Source organism: Thunnus thynnus, chromosome 7 (genome assembly GCF_963924715.1).
Source record: "Thunnus thynnus chromosome 7, fThuThy2.1, whole genome shotgun sequence".
In the NCBI taxonomy this organism is placed as follows: Eukaryota; Metazoa; Chordata; class Actinopteri; order Scombriformes; family Scombridae; genus Thunnus; species Thunnus thynnus.
In genome coordinates this window covers 17511424-17530657 of record NC_089523.1, presented here as the reverse complement: position 1 = coordinate 17530657, position 19234 = coordinate 17511424, and the positions used below count along the sequence as shown (strand labels likewise).

At 40.4% G+C, this 19234-nt stretch overlaps 1 protein-coding gene across 3 annotated transcripts; it reads right to left on the bottom strand.

Annotated features, from left to right (window-relative positions):
* Positions 1-664: 664 nt before the first annotated feature.
* Positions 665-18832, bottom strand: ccdc92ba (coiled-coil domain containing 92Ba). Of its 3 annotated transcripts, XR_010928956.1 has the most exons (5): positions 16818-18832; positions 15609-15749; positions 8554-8601; positions 1675-6164; positions 665-1562 (listed from the first exon to the last, which is right to left on the bottom strand). XR_010928956.1 is itself a non-coding variant. In XM_067594649.1 (4 exons), exons 1-4 carry the CDS (start codon positions 16846-16848, stop codon positions 5446-5448), a joined length of 939 nt encoding a protein of 312 aa, XP_067450750.1. In that variant the 5' UTR covers positions 16849-18832; the 3' UTR covers positions 665-5445. The 3 variants fall into 3 exon arrangements, 2 of the variants coding, with proteins under 2 accessions (XP_067450750.1, XP_067450751.1); XM_067594649.1 differs by having other exon boundaries at positions 665-6164; XM_067594650.1 differs by having other exon boundaries at positions 665-6164; positions 16130-18831.
* Between the last annotated feature and the right edge of the window lie 402 nt (positions 18833-19234).

Below are 19234 nucleotides of genomic sequence, written 5' to 3'. Positions count from 1 at the left end.
CAATATGGGCTGAGTGGAAAGACAAACTACCACAATAATGTTACTGCTATCAACACCACAAATACAGATTTCATTCACTACTGACCTTTGACCCAGACCCAGACCTTTGACAGTTTCACCCAGATGTCATCAGCTCCTGTAGGTCACTAACATGAACAGAGGAAATGGTGGAAGAAGTATTCAGACCCTTTACTTAAGTAAAAGTACCAATACAGCAATGTAAAAATACTTAATTGCTGCTAAAAGTCCTACATGAAAATCCCACTTAAGTAAAAGTACATAAGTATTAGTAGCAAAATGTACTTAAAGTATTAAAGTAAAAGTACTCATTTCATCTCTCTGACTGATATATTATTATATATGACATCATAGTTTGAACTACTTTATATACAGTTAGTCTAGTCCAGTGGTTCCCAACCTAGGGGTCGGACCCCTCCAAAGGGTCACCAGATAAATCAGAGGGGTCATGAGATGATTAATAGAAGAAGAAAGACATTTTTAATGGCCAGTATGAACAGGAGGAATGATTACAGCAAGCGAAACCTGTTTCATCGTTCATTTGGGCACCTGGCAGTTGTTTTTATACAGATTTGAGTCTCTCTTCCTCACAAAACAAGTTTTCTCTGGCAAACTTTCAAACAACAATAATGAGCAGGCAGCAGACTAGACAATCATTGATTTTTATTCCAATTATGTGTACAGTAGATCACTATAGGAAGCTAACACAGTATATGCGGTAATCAGTCAGCAGTTTATGCTCACCCAAGGGCCAAAACCATACAAGAACCCCGAGCAACACCTCTCTGGTGGGTACCATACAGCATTATTGCTAGAGACCACATAACATGTCAAACAAGATGCTTTATGGTGCCACATACAGTCCACTGAAATGTTTCTCGAAGATGGAAAATGAACTTATGTGACCTCAACCAGGACTGACCACAAGGACGAGATCTGGACGAGTAAAAATGAGAGAGATAATGTTGCTGTTGACGTTTGTTATTATTTTTAACTTTGGGTTATTATATAGGCGTTTAGAAAGATGGAAGACGTTCTCTGTGGGTAAATGATCTACTCTCTTGCTATGTTTGAGTGATGTGAGATATACTGCGGTATGCTCTGAAATGTATATAAAAAGATTTACTCCCTTTAGCTGAAATATGAATGAAAAGACATCAGTCAGTAAGGCATCACACCGTTCTTCTTCATGTTAATTTTAGTGGTGGGCCTCTTTGGCTCATTAGCGCTTAATTCCCCTCAAAGCAGACAAACACGCCGTCAGTCTCTGAGTCATTCATACTGTAGCAGAGATGCATACAGCAACCAGTATTTTGATTGTTTGTACAAGATTATACCAAAGTATAGATCTAAAATGTGACATAATGTTACAATGTGGTATGCAGGTTGTTAAATGGTTGGTGCTAGATTGGATCAGTTGGAGAGACGATCCAATCTAACATTTATCTTGTTAAATGGACGATGAAAGGTGGATGGAGAGTTTAATCTACCTGCCGTTTCAGTTGGATGAAGTCATGAAGTCTAACAGTCTAAATTCAGGATTCCTGTTGGAGAGTAAAACTGTTTTCAGCAAAGACAGCTTTGTACTTTTATCCCCTACTGTCCTATAAAACTTGAGGAAGAATAGTGCACACAGTCATGCTAATAATGGCTTACCAGCTGAGAGGTGAATGAAAACCCTCCTCACATTTTGCATTTCGCTAAAAAAAGACGTCCGGTTTGGATCGTTTTCATCCGGACAGTCTCATGTGGCACAACAATATGCCCATACGCTTAACACAGCGACACATGCAGCATATCATCAATCCCTCCATGCTTGAATATGCCTCCTATAAACTGTAACACAACAATTAATCGTGTAAAGATTCAGTGACAATCAACAGAACCTTGAAAATGAAACAATCCATCATAAAAATATTAAGCAAAACATACAGAGCTCAACAATTACAAAATACAAAGTTAAACAATCATAAAATCTATTTTTTAACACCTCAAGTGTCCTTAAACCAGCTGTCATGACCTACTAGTAATATATAAATATAGTAATATATTGCTTTATTGGAGATATACTGCTAAAACATAACGCTAAACTTCTAACTAGTAGCTGTTGAAGGCGAGAGAGAAGCCTCACAGCGACTAATCACAATTAAATTCAGTTTTACAGGAAGGCTCGTTTCAAAGACGACGACTGCAGTTAACGATGCTCAGATAAGTCAAGTGTAGACAGACTCTGACACAACTTTGAATCAAAAATTACTGAGGTGCCACATTACATTACAGTAAACTTGTATATGCAAATCCCAAATATTCTTACAAAAGTGTCTCTGAAACAAAAGGAGGAAGTTTCCACACTTTATACTGAGTCCTTCTTTGTGTAGATGTTGCATTTCTTAAATCCACCTCTCTTATTCTTCTATTATAAGGCAGTAAATACAGTGTATTGTACTGAATGGACAACAATGAATTCATAGTCTGCATTGATACATGTAAACTATAAAATAAAAAATAAAAAAACAATTACAGAGATTCAAATATAGTCGGTTAAAGTGTTAATTTGATCTTTCTTTTCACTTCAAATAATTTCAATAGGCTTTACTGGCATGACGTGTTGCCAAAGCACAATTACGAAATACGAAAGACAATGTTACAGAAAGAAATTAACAAAAATAAATTGAAAACAATATTAGTTAATAGATTATATAATGAAATAAATAAATGAAATAAAGTAATAATATATATATTGGTAATATAAGTGATCAAGTTAGTATTGGTACAATATCAATGTGATTTGAACAATGTGAGACAAACAAAAACAATGCAATTAATTAATCTACTGATAATAAAATAAATGTTAAAATAAAGAAATGTTAATAGTAGGTTTAATACAAGACAGCCATTTGTCTATAAATAACATTAAAAAAAAGCAGATGGTGGCGTTAAGTAGAATATGGTAAATACAAGTATAATTATAAATGTCTGTTTATATGTCTGTGTCCCACTGGTTGTCTCTTTTGTTGAGACAGGAAGTGACATATTTAGCAGCAACACTGCACATTCTTTCTTTTCCCCCAGAATGAACGAGGGCTCATTTCTCCCTTTCTGTCAGACTTCGGGGTATTCGGGGCAGCTTTTTTCAAAATTTTGGAAAGAATTCCTCTGTAATATTTCTGTAGTTTTGACATTCTGTTAGAAAGTGTGATTGTGTCTCTACAGCTCCCTCCATCCATCACAATGACAGCACAGCCCGTCATCTCTGGGCAGCCAGAGAGAGTCAGTCTGTACACCGTCAATGATTCTCTCAGGTTCTTATAAGTTACTGTTGTTAGTAAACTGTCTGTTTAGGGCCAAATATGTTTCTAGTTTGTGTTGTGAGCATGTGATATCATTCCAATAAGGATGCTATTTGCTCATTACTCCGCTAGGGGCCACCATGTGCATTTGTTTTGATAACACGGGACAGAGGACACACACACACACACACAGCACACAATACACGGTCATTGTCTCTGTACTGTGCACATTTTGACACATCTACTTGGGGAATTCTTGTAAAATGGAAAAGGAACACATTACAAACAGACCATCTCTTAAAAAAAGCCCTGACTAAACCTACAGTCATATTCTTGTTCGCCCATTGTTTCCTGAGGTGAAAAGAAACCCCGACACAACAACTTCAAGCACCTATAAGTTGAAGTAGTAGTTTTCTGTCTGTGTATGTGTGTGCGTGTGTGTGTGTGTGTGTGTGTGTGTTTAACACACAAACCACACCTAAAGGAAACACATGGTCCAACGAGTCAGAACTGATTATCACCTGAATGTGGTTTGTTTATACAAAGCAGTCAGTACAGAGGAATAGCAGCGCTTGTGTGTGTGTGTGTGTCTATGAGTTAAACATACAGTTTATATACTGTAGTTCAGCCAAAGAGGCAGCGTGTGTATGTGGCCAACACTGCTGCCGTCTTTCACCTGACACAGGCTTTGATACGAGAACAAACATTGCAAATAGAGCGAAAAAACAGATGAAAAACCGGTTTTCATAGTTGAAGAAAAAGTTATTTCTATTAACGACTGATATGTTTATCCAGTATTTAGTTGCAAAACAATTATAAGATAATTACAAAACTGTATGTTATGTAAGCGCTAATGAGATGTGGTGACATTGTGCATTCTGAGAGTGATCCTGAAAAGTTTTAATAATGTTCTCTGGTGATATGCGTTGATATTTTTCATGTTCTGTGTGTGTGTATTTCGTCTGATATATATATATGATAATGTGCGTTCTCATTTGTTGATGATGTTTAAAATGTATTATTTTGTATTTTTACAGCTGTGGTCTTAAATAAGGAATATACTGGTTGGTAATGACAGCAGAATAATTTGACCTTGGAGTATATCGTATATATTTTATTACCAAAGAAATAAAGTCAGGCTTTGTTTTGTGATAAATTTTTGTTAGCAGTTGAAGTTTAGCCTAGCTTAAGTTAAATGAAGTGTAATTATCGTTGTCTACAGTTAATACCTTGTACACTAACTTAACTGATTTTCAACCACTGACCAGATTGGTATTGAAGTAGTTTTTCTCCTCGAAAAGTGTTTCCAATAGTAAGTATAAATAGTACTTTTTGTCATCTGTTTGGCATTAAGGGCTAAGGGTAAAGGGTGTTACTGCTAAGGTTGGGTTCTAGTTAAAGTAAAGGGAAACACAGGGAAACAGACTTTAACACAACACTGGAACTATGTTTGAAGTGTCCTGATAAATGAATTTAACGGACACCTCCAAGCCAATCAAATATTAGTATTTTCTGTGGTTAAGGTATAAAATGTATAACAAATACAATGGATCTAACAGAGTAGTATGCAGCTTGGTCATGGATTTTAAAATTCTGTCAAAGAAAAAGGTAAAATAAAGTTTTTCAAAATGAGGTGAACATGCTTCCTTCAAATATATTTTTTTTAACATGAAGCACTGACACAGTCGTGGCCACCCCCACCTCAGATATTTTCAGCTGTGACGCAGTCAGTGGCCACACAAACATTTAGCCACATGCGGTGGTTTGTGGGTCACCTTGAAAGGTCACAGTTGGCGGGGCCACCATCAAACTCACCATCACCATAAATCAAAAAGGGATTGCTTTCAAATAAGGCCCCACAGTATATAGAGCATGTGACACCAGTGTAAACAGATAATTCTAATTTCATTTAAGACTGACTTAAAGTGACACTTACTGAGTTTTGCTTCTTTAAGGTTATATCAAATACCATATTAAAAAAGTGTCTATGCTAAGTGTAATATAATTCAATAGCTAAAACCAGTCCCAGTATCAATTCAGTCAAGGTGCAGAACAACAGTTAACAGTATTAACAGTCTGACAGAAGATAATTATACAGTGATCAAACTGTAGTTTAAAGCACAGGTCACAGTAGTTGCTAATCTGCCTTGGTCTCGGCAGCAGGGGGTGCTGCAGCTGAAGACACCAGTCTGGCAGCTTCCTCCTGGGGCTCCACTGGCCTTTCCTCAGCTCCTTCCTCCTCATCCTCCTTTTCCAGGCCCATTGGAGGCGGTCTTTGTGCCAGAGTGTGCCTGGAGCGGGCTCTGTGCCTCCGGGGGTGGAGGAAGAGTGCGGGGTCCGGCATGGCCGTAGGCTCCGCAGGACCCATCACTTTCTCTATCGGCACACATTCCCGGGCACGGTCCACTCTCGAGGATGCCCTAGCGCTCTTACGCTTGGGTTTGACCACCGGAGAGGAAGGGGAGGCTCCTGGTGGCATCTGTGGAGTGACTGAGTTCTGCTCGCCGCTGTACTGGGTGCCTTGACTGTTGGCTCTGGCGAGGAGTCCCTGCCTCTGCTGCATCCGCTGGTGGTGCAGTTTCTGCCTGGCGGCGTGCAGCTGGAAGGAGAGGTATGCTGCTGCCTCTGTTTGTTTCTGCAGCTCCGTGTTCAGGATGGTGGAGCAGTGGCTGCGGCGTTTGAGCTCCTCCAGGAAGTGGCGCTCCTTTTCCTTGAGATTGCCTCTGAGGGCTCCCACCAAGGCCCCCTTGTGACTCAGCTCCTTACGAAGCTCTCCTAAGGTGCACTCCTGCTCAGCCAGACGGTCTTCCACATCCTGACAGCGGGCCTCAAGGAGCTCCTCTTCCTCCTGTAACTCTGACACAGAGACATTCCAAAAAAGTGTTGAACATAAACATAAGAATTTTATAAAATGAAGTGTTATGTGTATGTAACTGTTTGACATTCAAGTAAAATAATCTGATAGATAACAATAGAAATAAAATAGCATAAAACATTTTGTCTGTGAAGGTCATAATATTTAATTATTCTGTTCACTGTCTCAGAGAACGATTCAACTAAACTCTAGTTTAGAACTACAACTAACTATTATTTTTAATATAAATGAACATGTCAGTCATTTTTTGATTTATCAATTAATCAGTCTATAAATTAGTCTTTTTTTGTCTATAAAAACAGTGAAAAATGACCATCAGAATTTCCCAAAACCATATGTGATGATTTAAAATCACTGCATTCGTCTGGGCAAAAGTCCAAAATCCAAAGATACTCAATTTACAATTATGTTACACAGAAAAAGCAGCAACTCCTCATATTAGAGAAATTGAAACCGGCAGGTCTTTGGCATGTTTGCTTGATGAATGACTTCAATGGTTAAATCAATCATCAGTATTTAAGTACGTTGGGTGAGTGGAGTAGAGCGAGGGATATTAAATTAGTCAGTTCAAAATCTATGAGTTAAACTCTCCTTTACTATTCAGACAGCACAGTTATGCTGCACCACAGCCATCTGTATGACGTACTGTACACAAAGATAGTCCTTGCAATTTTATACATTCAAAGATAAAACAGACAATTACTTGAAGCATCAACTCCACATGAACTTCAACGTCTGAGCCAAGGTCGGTCTGAACGCAGTATACTGCTTATTGTTCTGTTTTGTTTGTTTTTTGCTTCTGTAGACAACATTTGTGCTCTTTTATTCCTGTAAAACTCCCCAGAGTGGAGAGATGCACAGATGTAAAGCCCTGAGTAAGTGCAGCGGCCCCCCCGGGCTGACTGAGCTGAAGCTTGCAAGAGGAGAAGGAGATTACATTCACACAGGCCGGTGCTGATGCCTCAGGGACCCGAAATAGGTCAGGTTTGCTGGGTATGAGAATCCAAAAGGTGGTGGGAGGTTTGGTGAGCATGAGTGAAACTATAAAGCCTGAAATCCATATTAGGCTTAAATGTAATAGGGAGCTTCACACATTTACAAAAGCTTTGGGTATGAGGCTTTCAAATCTCCTTTTTCCACTTTTCACTTTCTCTCACCAGCATTTTTCACATTGTTTTTCTAAATTTAATGACTTTGCTTTCATCAAACTTCTCTCTATCAGTGATCTTCCTTTTCTATCATCCCATTTCTTTCCTCTATGTCCTCTCTCTTTCTCTTTTTGCTTTCCAGGAATGGATCCCGGACAACCGATCACTCTCAGGTTTTCTGTCGCCCCTCGCCACACCCAAGTTGAGCTCATACGCTAACTATAGACAATCTAATATGATCTTCATATCCTTCCAAACCCCTCTCCCCTCCTCCACGTCTGCAAGCGACCGCATCCTCTTCCCTTAGTAGCTCTCCTTTCTACCTTTCCTCCTCCTCTTCTTGCTACCTCTCATTTACCTCTCTCCTTCCTCTCTGTTTTCCTGACTCTACATCTCTCTTGTTCTCAGCAAAGTCTGTAAACGAACACCCCCGCTGGGACTTCGAGGAAAAACGAGAGCAGGAAAAAAAGAGGATAGATCAATTTGTCAGGGTGGGAGGAGAACAGTGGGCCGTGCTGTATTGATGGATCAGGGGATAACCTGTCCTGGAAAAGGAGATGGGGGTCTAATGGCTGAGTAATGCAGCCACACTCCCTCTACTCACACACACACCTTTTTTTTTACTCCTCTTTACTTTGCTCTTTCTCTAATTCGCCGTGACAAAATGGTGCCTATCTCTGCATCCCTGCGTGTAGATACCACAAACAGTCCTGCAAACGTCAGCCATCAGCCAAATATGTCGAGGCGTGCTGTCTCTTTTGCAGCTGTGTTTGTATCTTCACAGCTGAGCGTGTGCTGCCCCAATTTAGCCACGACCAATTCAATTCAATTCATTTCAGATTACAAGGAGCACATAGGAAAAAATGCACATATGTGTGTGGTTTTTCACAGAAACTTCCTCTTTGCTTGTGGGTGAGGAGATGAGGAAAGAGAGGCATGGGTGAGGAGGAGGAGGAGGAGGAGGGTGGCTGACAGTGATCTGTCTCCTGGGGGATGGGAGGGTGGGAAGGACAGAGAGGGATGCAGGCGGACACTGATGGAGGATTGGGGGTTGAGATTGGATGTGGCAAAGACGAACTAGCACTGAGAGATGTAAACATGTGTCTTTCTGTCTCAAAAGCCGAGGAAGACAACACAAATCTAGACGGAGATTGGATGCAGGGTGGAACAAAAAGAGATGTACGGAGGAGGATATGAACAGTGAGAGATGTTTTCTTTTTACCTATTTGGCTTCTGCCTGGAGGCTTCACCTTCAGCTCACTCGTCAACTCTGAAAAATACAAGAAAGAGAAGTTGAAGAGAAAGAAATACAAAAAACCACATGAAATCACATTTGTTAGAGCTTAAATATAGACGCTCAACTGTGCTGAAATGTCTTATTGGAGCGGTATGCTGACATTTCAAACTGCTTTAAACTCTATTTGCTCTTAGTGGGTAACATAACAGATGCTCGATGCTCATTTTCAGTGAGCTCATACATAATTTATGAAGCTAAATCTGAAACTTTACATCAAAGAATGTGTGTCAGAGACTTGGCCAATGATGTACTGTTACATTACTTGTCAATGACTAGAGAAAAAACCTTCCTTTGCTGTAACTGCAATATAAGACATAGTAACATTGTTAGCACTCCTCACTGAAATCAATATTTGCTAAAACAAAAACCACTGGCTATGCAATTTCTTTCACAGGGGAATACAAAAAAACCAAAAACAAATTAAGCACCTGAAGAAGTCATAAAAGTCTAAGTGCTTGCTACTAAGCAATGTAAGTGGCCTCATTTATTGAAACGAGCTAATTTAATTCAATTAACTTCTTTGTTGTTTAAAAACCCTACACACTTTGTGTTGTGGCAGATTTCAAACATTATCCCTGTTCTTAAACATTTGAGAATAATTTTAATGCAAAGCTACAGTTTCACACTGAAACACTCTGCAGATGGATGCATTATATGTAAAGATGATTTTGAATGATTTTGTTTTTATGTGAAGCTGGTCCATACTCCTGTTCTCAAGTTTAGTCTTATAAAATTCTTGGAAAGATGATAAATTTCTGTTTTTTAATTGTATAATTTTATGTGTCTTCTGATTACTGCTATATTCTATGTGACACTGTAGATGACCTTTATGTCTGGTCAATTTATTGGATGGCCGTAGATGAAAGCATACATTTGTGTTATGCCACAGAAAACAGAAACACTCAGACACAGAACCTCTTTATATCAAAGCCACGATTGTAACATTATTTTAGCAGTGAGGGAAGAAATAATAGTGTTAAATGCTGTTACTGTGGGATATTTCATCGACATGATAGGGATTATCCACATATTACATGATATGATATCTGCCGCACCAGCATTTTTGGATATTGGATGGATTATATCTCATATTCGTGCAACACAGCAGCTAATGGTCTGTGCTTTTGAGAAGATAAAGGATCAGACTGGATGGCACTCAGTCATTAGTGCTGTTGGATTGTCCCTAATAAAGACAGCACAGCATCTGAGGGGAGTGTGGGAGCAGACTGCTGGTCGTGTCTGGCCTGTCAGTCATCTCGATGGTCATTCAGAGAGGCCTGACTACAGCAGGGAAATCTCCACATTCAGCTTTCAGCACACACTCAAACACAGTGTGTGTGTGTGTGTCTGGCTCCAGTCATTTTATGATGAATGTGACCTATTTCAATTTCCCGGAGCCAGAAACACAGGCCTGTTCATGACGGAGCCTTTAAATAAAGAGTTTTATTTGAAAATGAGAAAACCATCATTTGAATTTATTTAAGTTCTTTTGGTTACAAAACTGTGAACATTATATTCTATATAACCACTTATGTTTCATAAATTTTGAGCAGTGTATGTTTATAATTTGTAATGAAAAAAAATGAAAATCTAGATCCATCTAGAAAAGCAGACGTGTCATTTCTAGCCTTGCCTGCTCTCACTGTCACACCCTTTCTCCTTCCCTCTGCAGTCAGCACCACACGCCCACCATTGCAGCTGGCATGAAGAAAGAGAAAGACAAATGGGTTGATAAAGGGAGGTCAGAAGATATTGAGGGAAGCGGGAAAGCTAGGGGTATTGGAGAACCTCCGGCAGGTAGCTCCAGAAAAACAGACTCACTGATTGCCCATTATATATCAAACTATAACCGCAAAATGTGGGAGAATTTTCTCTCTTTTCATTGAGAGAACTCCTGTTTTTCAGTTTTTATCTTCATTCATAACTGCCAGAAGCATTTATGAAGTTAATTTAACTGCAGGAACTCAGCTCTAAGGACTATTTCTTGAAACAACAATGAAAAAGAAGCAGTCAGCACATGGCAACATCCAGTGTGTGTAACACTTTGTAGGTCAGGCTTACTTATCTCCCAAAGCCTCACTGAGAATTCAAGGTCTTTTGTTTCATGGCTCTACTGTGAATGTCACAAAGATATCTCGAAGGACACACACACACACACAAACTTAATTGAATTCTATGTCACATAATAAAGTCCCCATTTCAAGACAAAAACTGTTTTTGTTTGTTGTTCAAGGAGACAGAAGCATAAGCACCTTTATGCTGATGAGAAAACTGATGATGAGTCCAGAACAATGAAAAAAGCAACAAAAACATTACAGAGGCAGAGCTATTATGCAAAACATCATCAGCTCAACCTTGCAGTACCCTTCTAGGCTTTACATTAGCAAGCTGGCAGCAAGCACATATTACACCTGCAAACCTGCGCTCGCCTCCAGAATCCTAATCGTCCCGTTTATGTTTCTACACTTCTCTAAAAACAATCCAAAAACTGACAGAATCACTCCAAATCACATACTGTCATGATGCTGGAAACTGTGAGGAGAACAAAGACATTAATTGTACACTGTGTTGCACTGTACATCGGAGACTGTGTCCATCATATCCTGAAACCTGCATCAGTGTTCAGGCCATCTAGAATGTCTGAGGGGGGAAAATGAGACCCCTGAGACTCCTAAAGCACATATCTGCTATTGCTGTATATGTGGTGTATTCACCACCTCAATCACCACACCAGGGTGAACTCACTGAACATCTAATAGCCTCCACTGACCTGCTTCGTACAAAGACCCAGACATTGGACTTACAATTCTTGGAGTCTTCAACCATCTAAGAGTCCATAACATCTGCCTAGATAAACGCTGCTAGGTGGTTCAGAACAACACCAGAGGTGAAACCATCATTGACATGATTATCACTAACATGAAATCAATGCACTTGAAACTTGAGATTCTCCCTCCCATTAGCTCAAGTGACCACAATTGTCTCCTCTGGAGCCCTAAAGCAAAACAAGACCACCCCAGTGTACTAAATGGGTAGTACGACCTATAAGGGAGCCTGGCTTGAGAGAGTTTGGCAGGTGGATCATCCATAGCAGGAGGTGAATGAAGCAACCAGCACTAATGAAAAAGCCAACGCCTTCTACAATACTATTCTGCCTGAAATTGTGCACCTAATCCACCAGAGACAAAAGCCTTCAAGACTGGAAAATCATGTATCCTAGCAAAGATTTACAGAAATAAGGTCCAAAAGGAAATATATGCGGCAAAACTACAACTGATTTTGCCAAGGCCTTTGACGCTGTAGATCACACAGTGGCAGTACAGTGTCTACTCGATCTAGGAGTGAGACTGGACCTGATTCCATGGATCCACAGCTTCATGACCAACCGTCATCAGAAAGTGCTCTAACAGAGACATCTCTCTGACTGGGACTATCCCTCATGTTGAGTTGTGCAGGGAACCGTACTAAAGCCTATAGTCTTGCTAGCATTGATTAACAGTGCCCTCTAGGATGGACCAGACCACCAGAAATATGTGGATGACTCTGGCCCAGATGTGAATGTCCCAACTACCCTGAACTCTCCAACAGACCTGAATGGTCCTGACATCTAGGTAGAGAAGCACAAAATGAAACTTAACCCAAGGAAATGTAAAGTCTTACATGTCACCACCAGCATGAGACATACACCAGCCCTGCCGACCCTCTTTGTTGACCAGAACATCCTGGATGTCTGTGACACAAAGTCCTGGGGGTCACCATCCAGGATAACTTACGGTGGGACAGTCAGGTGGACCACATGTTAACCTCAATCATCAGGGAGCTTTTTGCTCTGTATTGCCTGAAGAAATTTGGTGTCGGAGACCCAGAACTGGTTTCTATCTACACAGGCTTCATACGTCTGGCACCGGAGTATGCAGTCCCTGTCTGGCACAGTTCTTTGACTGCTGACCAGGCTAAAAGGCTGGGGAGTACGCAGAAACAAGCTTGTAAAATCGTACTTTGCCAGAGGTACTCAGGGTACCCAGAGACTCTCTGCACTCTCAGATTGTGCACTCTAGCAAAGAGACGCACTCAACTGTGTCTTGAATTTACCAGAAAGCTACTTAAGTCCAACCTCAGTGACTGGCTACCCCCCCCTCGGGGATGAGCTCACAGGTCGTCAGACAAGGAACTCAAACAAAATGACCATCCCAAGATGCTGAACTGAGAGATAAAGAAGATCACCAATCCCCTTTATGTGCAGACTCCTAAATGACAGCAGATTTTAGATTTTACATCTCAGATTTGTGATATGAGATATTATGAACCTGTAATAATGCTGACAGGTCAATAAACTAAACTCATATCAGCCAAGAGTTAATTAACAAGAAGGATTTGGGGTGTCTGAGGTGTAAACACTGAAAATACACTGATGATGGCAGAACAAGATAACAGAGTCATCAGTGATAATCACAGGAATACCCTCAACCGTAGTTTATTTTATAATGAACTTTAATTGTATAACTGAAAATATTTTTTTGTTGTGGCTCTTTCATCAAGTAAAAAATGTGAATACTTTCAAGCTGAGGAAATCAGATGCTGTGTTTTTTTTTCGACAGGAACATTATTCCAAGACATACAGTAATAAGGTTCATGTGTGCAGCAGGGATCCACAATGGTGTGTAACGGCTATTTACTTTGACTTTATGAACCATTGCTGTGCCTGAAAAACATTTAAACGGATTCTCAGTCTGGAATTAAAGTGCTGTAAGGGGCTTTAAGGATGCTGAGCAGAAAAAGGAGATGATCATGTTTTAGTGAGTGTGGCATAATACCATATATCCCCACAGAAATCTCAGAAGAATGTGGAAGTTAAAGGCTGCGATTTAGGTGGATATAAAACCGGAGAGCAGATTTATGATTCCTGCTGCTTTAAAAAGAGGATTTATATTTGTGTTGCTGAGTTCTGACGAAGTATTATGTTTGTGTTTGTCACTGCTGGACAATTATTTGTTGATGAAATCATTTTTATAATACAAACAAGATCCTGTGTTGTCTGTCTGGTTTGACCACATGTCTTCTTCTCTCTTAAAATTATATAAATTATAAACAATCAGTAACAGCAGCCTGTGAGCTGGTTGAGTTAACAGTGGGAGACCCCGTGGAGACAGAGGGAGAGACGGAGAGGGTAAGTATGCAGCTGGAAATACTCCACACACACACACACACACACACACACACACACACACACACACACACACACACACACACTGTAGCCACCACGAACAGCTTTATTGACCAGATGTGATTGTGCAGCAGAGCTACAAAGTGATGGAGGGGGTCGTTTTCTAAACAACTGGTGACATTGGCTCTCAGCCATCTCTCTCTCTCACACACGCACACGAACAAACACCCCCCCCCCCCCCCCCCCTTCCCCCTCAGTCCTCCCCCTGTATTCCTGTATTTGTGGACTACAATCTCCTTCATATGGATTACTAAAGCTATGCGATCTATGGATTAACCGTGATGGATGTGTTTGTATGTATCTTTCTGAGGATGTATTGTGTGTGAGACAATATGTGTGCATGTGAGGTTATATGTGTGTGCGTGTGTGTATGTGTGTAACTTAAGGGGAGACAAAAATCTGTTCATGTACCCACATAACGGGATTCACCTCCAATCCTGGGGACACAAAGCTGGTCCCTTCAAGGTTAACTATTTATTTTAGGGTTAAGACTTGGTTTTAGGGTTTTGGGTTATGAACATGTTGAGGTTTGGGTGAATATTGGGTTAAAGATGGGAGAGCCTCCAGGGAATTAATGAAATTAAATAAAACGTCCTCAATACCGACATGTGTGCCCTTGATTGCTTGATAAAATGGACCACATGTCCATTAAGGCTCCAAACAGGAAATGATGCAATCTACAGGAACCGTAGCATGACATCACCATGTAGTCATTGTCCGGGATTGATTGATGGTGCAGACACACATCACATGAACAATGAGGCCTGTATGAACATGGGGGTCCTAAGAGATTTAGCGTAGTAATTTGAAATGAAAATGACAGTAACTGCACTGGACTGCAGAGACACATTTTGACGAAACACAGAGCGACTTCTGTTCACCAACATATCAAATATTGCTCATGTGCTCCCTCGAAAAAAAAATGCAGTTAAATCATTTAAGATTAGCGTCAAATTATGTAAAGCTTTACCTGGATGGAGTCATAAAACCAGTTGGGTGCAGGCTTGAGGAATTATTACAGAGTGAAAGAAAAACCTCTTTGAAAAGGGTCATGAAAATGTCTTCCTCCCAGTAAGACTGTGGTTAAAAATCTCACTAAATCTTCTCTTCAAAGGCAGGAGGTCAGTGTGGGGCTTCATGCTGATTAATAAAAAACTAGAGCAGCTTAAAAGAAAAAGAAAGCAGCGCAGGAAGAGGATCCTTCACTCTTGAGCTTTATCTAGCTGATCAGCAGAACATTTATCTCCAACTACTGTGATAATATCGTTGAAATCTGGTTCCAGCTTCTCAAATGTGAGGATTTGCTGTTTTTCTTTGTCATATATAATAATTAATTAAATAAATATTAATGCGTTTTAGACTGTTGGCTGCTTTTTGATGTTTCATAGACTAAACAATAAGCAATTAATCAAGGACATATTCATTAGTTGCAGCCTTAGAGCTCTTAATTGGTAACAAATTAGTAACCTTACAGCTTATCTACATATACAGCTTTAATAAATTATTAAACTATTAAAGTCTTTAATGTTAGTGATAACATAAAGTATAAAACCTTTAGTATTGTGAAGAAACATGGTGGTTTAAATAAATCATCAACAGAACTAGAATCGAGGACTTTTGGAGGATCACTGAGCATTTTGGGGTCACATAAAAGTTTCTTGGCTCCCTCACACACACACACACACACACACACACACACACACACACACACACACACACACACACACAGTAACAGCAGCAGCAGCATTTCCCTCACCTGAGCATCGTTTCTGCAGGGAGAGGATCTCCAGGTGGAGGCCATGGAGCAAAGTGAGGTGCTCCTGCCTGAGGAACACCATGCTCCTCTCCACACTCTCCACCTGCCGAGACAAGCTGCTCTCATCAGCCATGGCCACGTCTGGAGAGACGAGAGACAGAGAGAGGAAATCAGAAGGATGGGACAGATAATGTCTTTCTTTCCACTTTTTTTTTTCAGTTTACTGTGCCAGCATCATCCATATATGCGTCAGAGAGGAGGTCTGCCTTCCACATACAACCTTTTATAACTTGTACAGCTTGAACATCAGCTGCTAAATGTCACTTTCTCACATTGTGAACATTGCTTATGTCAGCCAAGTTCTCTACTGAGGTCACGTGGGAGCTATAAATAAGGTATTGATGACCAGAGAAATAAACAGAAATGGGTGAAATCATGCAGCTGCTGTGGGACGCGACAATACCATTAAAATGAAGCCTTTGAATTAGAGATTAAGCTGATACAAAAAATCCTCTGCTTACCTTTAAATTGATGTTAACTCCCGAAATTTAAGAAATATGATTCACAAGCGTTATAAAAACGTGCTCTCCTCCGAGCATGCTGGCCTCCGGTGCTGGTCCAAATGCTGTAGGCTGCGGCGTTCACCCAAAGACATTTTATCTGAAGCGCTGAAGAGCTCATCTGCTGCATGTGACGCCGTTTGATTAGAGGAGGAAGAGGCTGGATGGCTGCGTAAAAATGCGAAACCAGCGCGATGCATGGCGCCGCGCTCCTCTGGCAAAACCGCTCGTTGCTGCAGCATCCGCGTCGAGCATGATCAGGAGGATGTTTTCACTACGGTCGATAGGAATAAAGCCCGAGACCAAAGTGCGCAGTCCATTTTCTCAGTGCGCATCTTTCTTCCTCGCCCACAGTCTGAGGCATCAGGCGGCTGCAGACGGCCGAGCTGGAAGTGATGAAAACAAGGCCTCGTGATCAGAACACGCGAGAACATCGTACGACGGAGTCAGCAGGACAGCTGATTGGAGGGAGCAGCCCGTATCGGCTATACGTCCTCTATGACAGGATCGATACACAGCTCGTGAGAGTACAAAGGAAAACACAATAGTGTAATGACTCAATTCAAATGCAGATGTGATGATTTCTTATTATGAGTTTCACCGGCTTTAAACAAGTCCAGCTGTCTATTTTGGGGACTCTTTACTCTACCGTGATTTGACGGGTGTGATTTCAGCACCATGGACAGAGACAGGTTGCTGTAGTGGTTCTTAACCTGCGGGCCGCGGACCTCAGGGGGGGCTTCTTTAGGACTTCTGCTGTTAATTCACAAGAAAGATTATGGAAAAAAGTCCTTTGCAGATGTAAAAGTAAGGATACCACACTGAAAACTTAAATTGTAGGCTACTCAAGTGAAGAAGTAAATGTATTTAAAGTAGTGGTAAATTCTATGTATCATCAATAAAAATCATAACAGTCACAATGCTCCAGTTTTTATCAAACACTGATTACAGAACATAAGTCATAAATAACCATAAAACTACAGATAAAAACAAAACACATAAAACTATATTCCACCATAAAAAAACTTTAATAAAGGGGAGTAAATGAGCCATTCAAACAATAGCATAAAAACTGGAATTAACATTAATGTTAGAATCCTCCTTTAAAAAAATCTGGTAGAAGTAAGATGTAATTCAACATGAAAAGTAGGTTTGATAGCCTTAAGTAATGGATGTTTAACAGTGACATATGAAGCAGGTTTGTGAAGGAGATAAACATCACTTCCTTTGTCCACTATTTTGCCTGCTGCTTGGGCTGCTTACTTGAAATTTCATAGGGGGCGCTATGGAGCCAGTTTACATTACTGATTAAATATTGTCATGTAGACGTGTTCAGGCCGGGACTCTTATCAAACATGGAAAGTTTGGGGCAGATTGGAGCATTTACACTAAAGTTATAGCAATTTCCTCTGGAATGGCGAAACATCAAAACTCAACGCCACGCCACAGCCACAAGCTTCAACGATAACTAAATCTTTTACTAACTTTTGATCACAAACTAGTCTAGATGACACACACTGATTTTGAAGTCGTTATGATGAATTCTGTAGGAGGATTCCGTTAACATGCGGAATTGCCAAAATTGACAACTAAATTCAAAATGGCCGACTTCCTGTTGGGTTTCAGCTATGGGTCCAAGAGACTTTTTTGTGTGCCCTGCCATGATACATGTATGTACTGATTTTCATACATGTAGGTTTAATGTGGCGCGGGGGCTGCTTCGTTGAAATATTGTAGGGGGCGCTGTAGAGCCATTCTGCCACACTTATGCCAGCCACCAATACGATATTATAGACTGTAAGACCTGTCACGTGTTTGCGAAGTTTTGTGAGTTTTCAAGCATGTCTAGCCTCTTAGAAACAGCTTCATATTTTGTGGCGAACAATGTGTTGCCATGGCAACAGCTTTTGATGAAAACTCGAAGGCTTCAGGAGTTATCATCATCAAGGTCTTACACCCTGGCTTACCAAGTTTTATGTGTTTCTGACTAACCTGCTAGGAGTAGTTTGCAAAAGAGTAGCGCTTAAAACTTCCTGTTGCCAGTAGGTGCCGCTATGACTGTCACTAAATATAGGCCTTTACATGTGTTGAGACCAGGACTCTTAACAAGCATACGAAACTTGGAAAAGATCAGACCATGTGGAGTCAAGTTATAGGGGTTTGAAATTTCATGGCGAGACATCGAAATTCGCCGCGTCGTCATGGCAACACCTTTCAACAAAAAGTCACCAACTTCAGACTATACAAACTCCAAGGTCTTGAGGCTATTCTGAGTAAATTTGAGGTGGCTCCAACCCACAGGGCGTCAAAGTGTAAAACATGTTACTTCCTGTTGCCAGTAGGTGGCGCTATGACTCAGATCCAGTATTGACACATGGATGTGTTCAGGGCGGGACTCTTTACAAGCACAGAAGGTTTGGGTCTCTTAGTATCATGTATGCCGGAGTTATGGCCGTTTCATCTTTCATGGCGAAGGATCGAAATTCACCGCCCGGCCACGCAACCTTGGCAATGTTGAAAACCCACCGTTTTGATAACTTTTCATCTCCAAGGTCTGTAGATGATACTGACTGAATTTGAAGTCGCTAAAGTCAAATCTCTAGGAGGAGTTCGTCAAAGTATGCAACCTAGAAATGTCAAAATCGGCGTCAAAATCGCAAATTTGATCCAAAATGGCCGACTTCCTGTTGGACTTAGGGTATGACTTATTCTATTTTATGCTACCCTATACTTCACTTCATTTCAGAGGCGTATATTGTACACTTAACTCCACTACATTTGACAGTTATAGTGACTAGTTTATATTTTTTACATACTGAAACCTACAAAGAGCTTATAAAATATGCATTTTTATAAACTACTCTACTGTAAAGTAGTTGTACTGTACTGAGCTCTACCATGGAGCCATTCAACCTGCAAAATGTACTTTTACTTTTGATACTTCAGTACATTTTGCTGACAATACCTCTGTATGTTAAAATAAGTCAAAATTAAAATGCAAGACCTTTTCTAATCCAGTTACTGCAGCTCAGGCAAATGTGTGTTGTAAAAAAAAAAAAAAAGAAA